General features: G+C 36.6%; 1 protein-coding gene across 1 annotated transcript; it reads left to right on the forward strand.

Moving 5' to 3' along the window:
- The first annotated feature begins 235 nt into the window (after positions 1-235).
- Positions 236-1,723, forward strand: LOC113315106. Its single transcript, XM_026563423.1, has one exon. It carries the CDS (start codon positions 697-699, stop codon positions 1,603-1,605), a length of 909 nt encoding a protein of 302 aa, XP_026419208.1. The 5' UTR covers positions 236-696; the 3' UTR covers positions 1,606-1,723.
- Positions 1,724-10,373: the final 8,650 nt, after the last annotated feature.

Raw genomic sequence — 10,373 nt, forward strand, 5'->3', positions numbered from 1 at the left:
AATAAAACATGCCGCCGTATAATAAGATTGAACAAAAAACCGTTCCAATTTCTTTCATAAAAGTTGGCATAAGCTCTCTCTCTACTGGCTATACTAGTACATGTGGTTATGTCAGGTACATGAAAACGCTCAGCTCATACAGCCTAGAAAGAAAGAGAAAGAGATGCTTTGGGTCTCTTAAATTTTTGTTTTGGAGTGTGAGACCAGACCAGACCAGACCAGACTTTCCTTTTTAGTTAGAGAGAAAAAAACCTGCCTTTCCAGCATAAAGATTAACAGAAGAGGAGAGAGTGCTTTTCTTCTTTCATTTCCAGCCATACATATACACCAATAACCCCATTATTAATGGGTATTATTTAGGTTTCTTTATTTTGTTTATATTTAGACAGATGGGGGTATATAAAATAGGGAAGAAAAAAAAGACAGAGAAGAAAGAGTATCAGTACCGAGTCCTGACATAGTCAATACCAGTTCTTTGTTTGTTTTCTTCCATTTTACTGCTTACATTCCGCAAATTTTGTCTCTGGATTTAGGGTGGGTTCTTGTTTTTTTTCATTATTATTTGCTGATTTGAGGCTTCTTGGATGAGTTCCTGAAAGCATTTGCAAAGATGGGTTCTTGAGTTCATTTTGGTGGTTCAGGTAACAAACCCTTTTCTTCTCTTTCTTATTTTTTTTTGAATAGTGGGTTATAAAAATGAGGGATTTTCCTTCATGTTTTGGCGAAAATGGAGTACAAGTTGCAGATTCATCATCATCTAGTACTAGCGCTAAAACTGCACAAAATTCAGTGACATGTGTTTATCAAAGTAGATTAAGAGGGAAATCTTGTTTGATTACTGTAACATGGAGTAAGAACTTGATGGGTCAAGGTCTAAGTGTAGGGATTGATGATTCAACTAGTCAGTGTCTGTGTAAAGTTGATATTAAACCTTCTTTGTTCTCTAAGAAAAAAGGGTCTAAATCTTTAGAAGCAGATTCAAGTAAAGTTGATATCTATTGGGATCTCTCTTCAGCTAAGTTTGGATCTGGTCCAGAACCACTGCAAGGATTCTTCTTAGCTATTGTTTTTGATAATGATATGATTCTTTTACTTGGGGATTTGAGAAAAGAAGCATACAAGAAAACAAACACATCTCCTGTTCATTCAAGTGCAATTTTAGTTTCAAAGAGGGAGAATATTTTTGGTAAAAGGGGGTTTGGAACTAAGGCTCAGTTCTGTGATAATGGTCCACTCCATGATGTTACAATTGAGTGTGATATGGTGGGAACTAGTGATCCTAGCCTTGTTATCCGTGTAGACAGTAAAACCGCGATGCAAGTGAAGCGACTCAAATGGAAGTTTCGGGGAAATTATAGAATTACGATTGATGGGCTTTCAGTTGACGTGTTTTGGGATGTTCATAATTGGCTATTTAGTACAACACCAGGAAATGCAGTTTTTATGTTTCAGAGTTGCTTATCAGCCGAAAAGTTATGGAATTCTAGCTATAGCTCATCAAACCTAAATATATTTCCTTGGTCAGATGGCTCACATATATTCAAAGATTCTCAACCTCAAGGTCTTGGTTTCTCACTGATTTTGTATGCTTGGAAGAATGAGTAAAGGTCAATTCTGCCACTTTTAAGTTAACACATACATTGTAGTGAAGGCCTATAATTGTTAACAATGTGCTTAAATTGCGTTATATAATGTGTTTTGAAGTTGGTTCATTCTCGATTAACTTTAGCTGATTCCATCTGGAAACAATCTCGTTTCTCTAAATTGGTTCTTTAATGTTTTATGTGCTTAATCACTCAATAATCTCACTGATTTTGTATGCTAGAAGCAGGAGTAGTGGTTAAATTTTTCTCTGACGAGCTCATGGACACTTTAGTGAAATGATAAATATATTTACCATTTTTTATATGCTTCTCCTTATATTTTCTGTGGGATGTATCTGAACTGATTTTTAGTTGAAATTCAGTTTATGTCATGCTGTTTTGGTAGCAGATTAGGTGATTTCAGTGAGCAATATTTATTGTGATCTATCAGATCAGAGTGTGTTTAAGAATAACAGTCATGATTCATGGTAAAGGAAGTAGACTAGTAATCACTTCCTTAACATACTCCGGCACAGTTTAGTTGCATTTGCCTTGTAGGAGTTTGGATTTTACTGATGCTGAGATCCTCAGAGCATCTAGTATCCATGCTTGTGACAGATGATTGGAGTTGTACTTCACTTTTAAGTTATACCAGTCTTGTTAAACGTTACGGGGAATATGTCTTTTTTTAGGAAATAGAAAAGTTGTATCAGCATGTTGTCGTTTGGATTGTTTTGTCACTTGTTATCAGATATGGGTTTTCTTGTCATTATGCTTTTTTTTTTCTCATACAGAGCTTCAACTTCCAGTATACTGATAATAGATGTGATATACAGTTGTCTATTTTTAAACTAGGTCCTTGATTCATTACGTTCTTGTTACTTCATTTCTCCATCAACTCTAACTTCAATGCAGTATTGCCATTCGTTATTATGAACTAGAATAGGTCTTCACAAATTAATTAGTGGCTTGTGGAACTTATTGTAAGTTCTCAAGTATGACACTGGCGATATAGGGTTCTGGTTGCTTCATTTCTCCATTAACTCTAACTTGAATATATGATGGTTTTAGCAGTATCATGTGTGAACTAATATAGGTCTTCATCTTAGGCTTAGGGGATGGGATATTGGGATCGACTTGAGCAGGTATGGTCTCATTTACCGTGCTAGTTGACAACTTAGTTAGCGGCTTGTGCAACTTCTTGCAAGTTCAAGTAAGACACTGGCGTTTCATGTTCATACTTGATCATTTCTTCATCAACTCTTAACTTCAATATGATAGTTTTAGCAGTATTACAATTCGTTGTCACATATGAACTTGTATAGGTCTTCACCGTAGGCTTAGAGGGAGGGGATATTTGGATCAATATGAGCAAGTATGATCTTTAGTTACCACCTCCACACATAAACAACTAGGTATTTCATAATTTGGTTTTGATATGTTGTGAATATAATACTGATGGATTGTTATCAAAGTATCAAAAAGGTATAGTAGAGTTTCCTGTTGGTTTTGTTTGGTTGCTATACTGCACCTTTTTTTAAGCATTATATGCTGCACTTGTTGTACCTTAACAATAAGATGTTTTACACCTTATTAGTCGTGTTAAAGGCTGGGTCGGCCTATGAAATAAAAGTAGGTTCAGAGCCTTTTTTGGTGAATGGAATGTATCTTAGGGAAATTCCTATGGCAATGTTCAAATGAAATTTTTTTTGAGCCCGGTGGATGGCCAAACAGGTTTCTCCACTATGAGAACAACAGTGCACGGTTGATCATCAAGCGCTAGGGATAGGGACACTCGCTCGCGTGTGTAGGTCAGACGCGGCGTTGGTAGTAAAAATGCTGGCGTGCAAGACCCAAACGACGGCGCTGGTCACTCAAACGCGGGCGTGAGAATCAGACTCGCCAACGGTCGATTATCCAACGTCCATATTTTCAACGTTATAATTTTCAAAACTATAAATTCCTTCGATCCAATTCATTTTCAGTCACACTACTACTTTTTCCTTCTTCTAAAACTCTTTTAAACCAAATTAAAAATTTCGATACAATATGAGCAATTAATAAGAAAAGCGGTCAATTTTGTAAAAAAGAAAAGAGATCGAAGAAATGAACCGGTACCGCGGCCTGCCACAGGTGTAGATTTCTCTCAAAATCAGGAAGCAGAGTTTGCTTCGCCGAGGGTCGTTGCTGCTCCATCATTAGTCCAAAGTCATGTGTCAGGCATCAAGATCGGTCTGAGGGCTATTATAGAATGAGAGGTGGATTTTCAGACTTAAAGGTTGTTTATGAAGGTCTATCCCCTCGAGTCCGAGAAAGGGTTGACAGACATCCCTTGCGTGTGCTTTATAGTGTGAAGCCTAGAAGACTTTTTTTTTTTTGAAAGAAAAAGCACAAAGATTTTCATTGAAGGCCTAATAGGCAGAAAGTTAAGCAATACAAGACATTTTCTCTAACTCAATCTTAGCACTGACACACACCGGAAGATTAACACACCATTTCATATTACAAAGATTACTCCTAGCATACTTGGCAAGAATGTTTGCCACTTGATTACTTTTCCTATTCCTAAAACAAACAACAACATTTTCTAAACAATGAACTAGATGCTGACATTGCCTAATAATATTACCATCTTCCCAAGGAGAGAGATATTGCATAGACCATTTATGCTTTCCATCACTTTTTTGTTATCACCTTCCACTATAACATTCTGCAACTGAAATTGAGATATCCATTGGAGAGCTTTTAGGGCTGCAACAGCTTTAGCTTGGGTCACATCTCTGACTCTTTCTACCATTTTCCAGACTTCCACCAATTGACCTGCAAAATCTCTGATAATTAGAGTAATTCCAGCAATGTGACTACCAGGTAGAATAAAAGCATCAATATTGATTTTTATCCATCCTCTTTGAGGAGGATTCCATTTATTTATGTTAGTTCTGTTAACATTAGTGCATAGCACCTGCATCTGGTTTAGATGAATGTTAGTTTGGATTTTATTTTCCATGCAGAAGGATTGGATCATGTGCTTTAAGCTGTTGATAGAGCTTCTTTTATTATCAAACACCAGTTCATATCTTGCCTTCCATATGAACCACATAGTAATCACAATGAGATTGATGGTTCCTTGCTTCTTGAAGTTGATTCTCAAATCTGTGTTGCTCCAAAAGCCTAGAAGACACAACAACAAAATTACGCCAACAATGATAGAAAGGTGGTGGCCGACAACGAACACTTTCCATTTTATGGATTTTGAAATTGATAAGCTTGTTTAACTTAAGTTAAATTTTATTTTTTAAATAATTATTAAATAATCAAAAGAATTAATCATAGTTGATATTATTCTTGTAATAGGAATTACGCCCCTTGATTTGTATTTCATTTGTGGGATCCCAAGTGGAGTGGGAGAACCGGTACCATACAACCAAGACGAATGGATATCAGATAGTAAATAGCATACGCTTCTTCCCTCGTTCATAGAAGCAGATATACGTGAAGATCATAAAGAATTGAAAGTAGGTGGGATATTATGTTCAGCGTTGAAGACTTTCCTTACCCTAAGCAGAAACCCGGATGATGTAGATGACTATCCCGAACTCAAAAGGGTTTTTATCTAATGGGTATTGGGTCTCACTGCAGAACCCGTCGTGAATAACCTCCCAGAAATTCATCCATGGATAGTTTGCTGAAGCAAGCTGAGTAAATAAAAAAACATAGTTTCTGCAAATAGATTCATCTTCTTCTTCAGTATACGGAGCTCCTCGAACTAATAAGGGCCGAGACATTTTTTTTCGAAAAATTTGTTGAATTTAAGAATTGAAGAATTTTTTTAAGCTCAGAGAAGAAGAATAAAGAAGACTACATGTGTGAATTTGGAGTTGAAATGGGGAGTATTTATAGAACTAAAAATTCTAACCGTTGGATGATATGGATTTATAACCGTCCAGCTTTAGTCGTTGACGATTTTGTGTCAAACGCTGGTGGTTTAAGAACAGACGATGGCGTTTGTGAGACACACGCCAGCGTTTTTGACTAAAACGCCAGCGATTGTGGCACGATCTCCCGACCTTCCATCGCGCGCGCACCTTCTCTTCCATCTCATTAAAAAAACCAACAAATTTGTTGGTTCTTACATCCGTTTTTCATTTTTGTTGAGTCCATAGTGGGATCAAAATGAACAAATTCTTGTTTTGTTGAGTCCATAAGAATTGCTCTTAATACTGTAATAATAAGGTTACATTTCGACGTTAGAACAAGTCTTAAAGATTTTTGTTGTCTTATGATATTCAGAAATTCTTGTTTTACATTTCCACTCAGATTTCTATAATTTCTAACATGGTATTTTTCTTTTTTATTAGTTACCATTAAATTAATCGTCAAAAATCCTTTTTTTTTTCATTTTTTTTTTGAGAATAAGTGAACAAAGTGAATGCATTAACAAAACCAAATAAAGTACAAAGCAAAGAAAATTGTCGTCATGCTATCAAAACACGACATGTCATGTTCTGAGATTTAGAAAACAATCTATTGGTAGTACTACTACCTTCTTCCTGATTACTTAATTTATCTAAACTAATAAACAAATTTAGGAAAGCCGGAAAATCCTCTTTCCAAGTGCTGAAAATGGAAGATTTTCTTGCCTCCGCCGCTAGCTTATCTACCACACAGTTTCCAGATATGTGAACAAATTTGAAACCCAAAAAGTTGTTGCAGTCTGCTAAGATTCACATTACTTCCTTCACTACTACTATTTGATTCCTCCAGTCCATCAAAGTCACCCTTCCTTTTATGAATCCTACCATCCTTTCACAGTCTCCCTCCATCTAGAAATGCGATAAATCTTTATCTCTGGCCCATTTAGCTCCCTTCAGAAAGTTGATAATAGTTGCAACTATATTTTTTTGCAGAAAGTTGATTCTTCCAAAACAACAAATTCTATACAAACACACACACACAAAACAAAAAAAAATCCTTTAAAACATTTGGTGAGCGTGAGATCCGCCTCCCAAAAAACTAGCCGGGGGCCATCTTTGGGTGGATTGAGTCTCGCTCACATGAGTGAGATTCTAAAATTGATTTTAAAAGTTTTTTTTACAGTGTCTGAGAATCAAAAGTGTTCACCAAAGATCTTATTTAGTTAGAAATAATTCATAATATACTAGATTGGGTCAATATAGTAGGAGATCGGATATTTGAGTAAATATGGCTATGGGTAGGTTTCACCTATTGGTTTTGATCCCTATAAGTTCTAACTTTTTTCGGATAATAAACAGTTGATGTATTACAAAGATGACGGGGAAAAAAAAGAGTTATAATAGTTCTCAATGTCTTATAAATGCTTTCCAGTCGAATAAAACACAAGAATACCTTTAAAGAAATCTAAATCATAAAGCCATAACCTCATTCTGATATAATTACATATGACTATTACTATGTATAGATACACATAGTTTTAATCTGCCATAGTCTCAATCGATCATGCAAGTACTAATGCACCAGAACTCAACCTGCCATAGCCTCATTATGGTATAATTATATATGACAATACTAGAGGTACAAATGTACATAGTCTCAATCTGCCACTCCAGGTAAAATGCAGACGTCCAATCTGTACATAGTCTCAATTTGCTACTTTAAGTTAAATACAGTTAGGGACCTGCAGATGGGGCAAAACGAGTTGTTGGTTTTTACGGAATTGAGGAGACGACCGTGCGAAGGAAACTCCTTGAACCGAGCAAACTGTTAAACCTCACACAGATGCACTGCAAGAAGGGAATGCTTTGAATTCGAGATATCAATCTGTAGTACTCCGGCCTAAACCAAGACAATGGCCGTTCTAGAGTAAATTTGGTCACAAGAGAGGATGGGTCGATCTGTAGGAGGGAAGCTGAAAAATATGTGAGATCAATGGTAATCGAAGATTGTAGGTGTGTTGTGTATTCTGAAAATAAGATAAGTTTTGAATGATTGAATTTTTCTCTGTTGAGAGTAATTGCTCAGACGTTGAGTTGTTGATTTCGTGTTGTCTGTTTGACGTAAGATTGTCTTGTTTTCAATCATCATTCAGAGACTTATTTATATTGCTAGAATTAGAAACACCATAATCCCATGAAGCGTGACAGTTGATGGAATCAAAGAGTGGAGAAATGGAAATCGTGTTAAAACCAGTTGCTCAACGTGCGGAGACTTGGTCGATTTTTTATCCACTACTTTGTTAAATCCTTCAACTGATTGCACGACATGCTCACATTCTCATCGTGTGTATGAACACACATGCCGTAGACCGCCAGACCAAAACCCTAGTTAATATCCCCGTGTGACACGATTGATGTCTCGTGATTAGTTAGTCAGTTGCTGACTTCAGGACTTCATGGGACGATGAGTCCTTGTATTGTTGAGTCGGACATGATTTGAAAATGTTTTGAGACTCATGAATTGAATATGTCTGTTGAGACAGAGGTATAATGTATGAATAAACCTCGATAGTTAACGTGAGAAAATATTGCTCGATGAATTGTTGAATATTGATAGTTGAACCAATATTCCTTGGTTTGAGCAAATATTTCTCATCTGAGCGAATGTTGCTCATTTGATGAATTATTGGTAGCATGACCAAATAAAATATTAATTTAAATTCTGGCAACTGAACCAAATATAATTAATAAAATGTTGACCATGAGATCATCGTAAAATTATTAGCGTTTGAATCTGGAATTATGAACCTTGGACTCAAAAACCCTAATTCGATCAATTGATGGTTTATTGAAAATTAACCACGAAGTGAAGGAAGGACCGGCTACATGGGGTCATGGGTCGACCATGTAGCGCCCATATGCTCAAGTGAGCAAATACCAAGGTCTCTTGAAGACTTGTTGATTTGTTGATGAAAGGATGATTAAATGCTGGTTTAATCATTTATTATAATGCTCGTCTGAGCCTTAGGTGATAAAACCTAATTAATTGTGAAGAGATGAGGGACCGACCAAGGGGTCATGAAACCGGCCCTGGGTGGTCACGGGATCAACTGACGACCGTTTCATGGAATTCCAAGTTGTTTGAAAGAGTTTGAACCTAATATGAACAAATTAGGTTAAAATGATGAAAATACATGGGACCGGCCTCTTGCAAGCCAAAGAGCCAACCTTGGTCGATCAAGGTAGTATGCTCGCGTCATCAAAGTGTTTGTGCCTCACTCCTGAGAATTTTGATATTTTCTGATGTGCATATGAGCAATCATTTGGAAAAATATGAAGAAATCAGAGATTTTTGCTGGAACTGAGGAAACTTCATGAGATGAAGGAAAATAATAATAAAATGAAGGAATCATGAAGTTTGGGACAGGCTACGGCCAAGGCATGGCCGGCCGGCCAATAAGCCTGTCCGATAGCATTTTTTCCTAATTTTATTATATTTTTCATGATTTTATGAAAATACCATGAAATCAAGGAGCTTGTTGAAACTAAGGAGTTTCGTTGAAATCAAGGAGTTTCCTTGAAGTGAAGGAGTTTCCATGAGATGAGGGAAACAAATAATAATAAAATAAGGGTATGGGACCGGCTTGGGCATGGTCGACCGGCTAGGGACCCAGTCCCGTGAGTTTTCCCTAATTTTATGTATTATTTCCATGATTTGAAGGAATTTTCATAATTTGAAGGAAATATCATGAAATCAAGGAATTCCATGGGATCAAGGAAACATAAAAATAATAATAATAAAATAAGGGGCGTGTGGGACCGGCTAGGGCATGACCGGCCGGCTGGGGCCGGTCCCACGAGTTTCCCTAATTTTTATTATTTTTCACGGTTTGAAAATAATACCATGAAATTAAGGAGTTTTCATGAGATTAGGGAAATAATAATAAAATAATGAAAAATCATGAGGTGTGGGACCGGCCAGGATCAAGGCATAGCCGGTTGGTTAGTAAACACGTTCCCATGATATTTTTCCCAATTTTATATTATTTCCTTGATGCGAAGGAAACACCATGAAGCTGAGGAATTTTCTTAAAACGAAGGATATTTGTTCAAATGAAAAGATTTTCATAAGATCAAGGAGAATAACAAAATATGATTAAATATAAAACTGGGCGTGGGACTGGTCACGACACGACCGGCCGGCCGGTGGGCCCAGTCCCCAGCGCCTTGGTTAATATTTTATTATTTATTATTTTCTTTCCTATTTTGCATAGGTTCATCGTCTCGTCGTATTTTGAAATACTCATTTGTGTGTTCATGTGCTCATTCTTGTTGAATAGACTTGCACCATTTTGGCCGAGGCTTATTCGATAGTGCTCAGATGCCCGTGTATTGAATATTTATTACTAACCCATGGAGTTCTGCTGAGAAGAACCATAAATTGAAGTAACGAAATATTATGAAAACATTGAATATTTTCCAGGGATTCAGTTAACGAATCTAATGATTTAAGAATAATTAATTGATGGCTCTATACTAGTACGATCGTCTAGGAGCATTAATTATTCAGGAATTGAGTGGTATGAGCTTGTTGAAGCATCATATATCTTTTATATAGTCAGGGAAAACGTTGTTACATCCTGAAGACGTTATTGCTCTATACTAGCAGGCAAGCTGTCTAGGAGCCGTCTAATCTTGCAATTCTATACAAAAGTGATCACTGAAATTTCTCAGTATTCATGAGATATGTCGTTGCCTCAGTTGAGAGACTACACATCTACATATACTCTGAGAGACATTATTCTCAGTCAGAGATTCTCGTGGCGTGAGATTTCACGCTTTCGATAAGAGACATGAGCCTCAATACTCATCTGAT

The sequence above is a fragment of the Papaver somniferum genome, chromosome 10, assembly GCF_003573695.1.
Source record: "Papaver somniferum cultivar HN1 chromosome 10, ASM357369v1, whole genome shotgun sequence".
Taxonomy (NCBI): domain Eukaryota; kingdom Viridiplantae; phylum Streptophyta; class Magnoliopsida; order Ranunculales; family Papaveraceae; genus Papaver; species Papaver somniferum.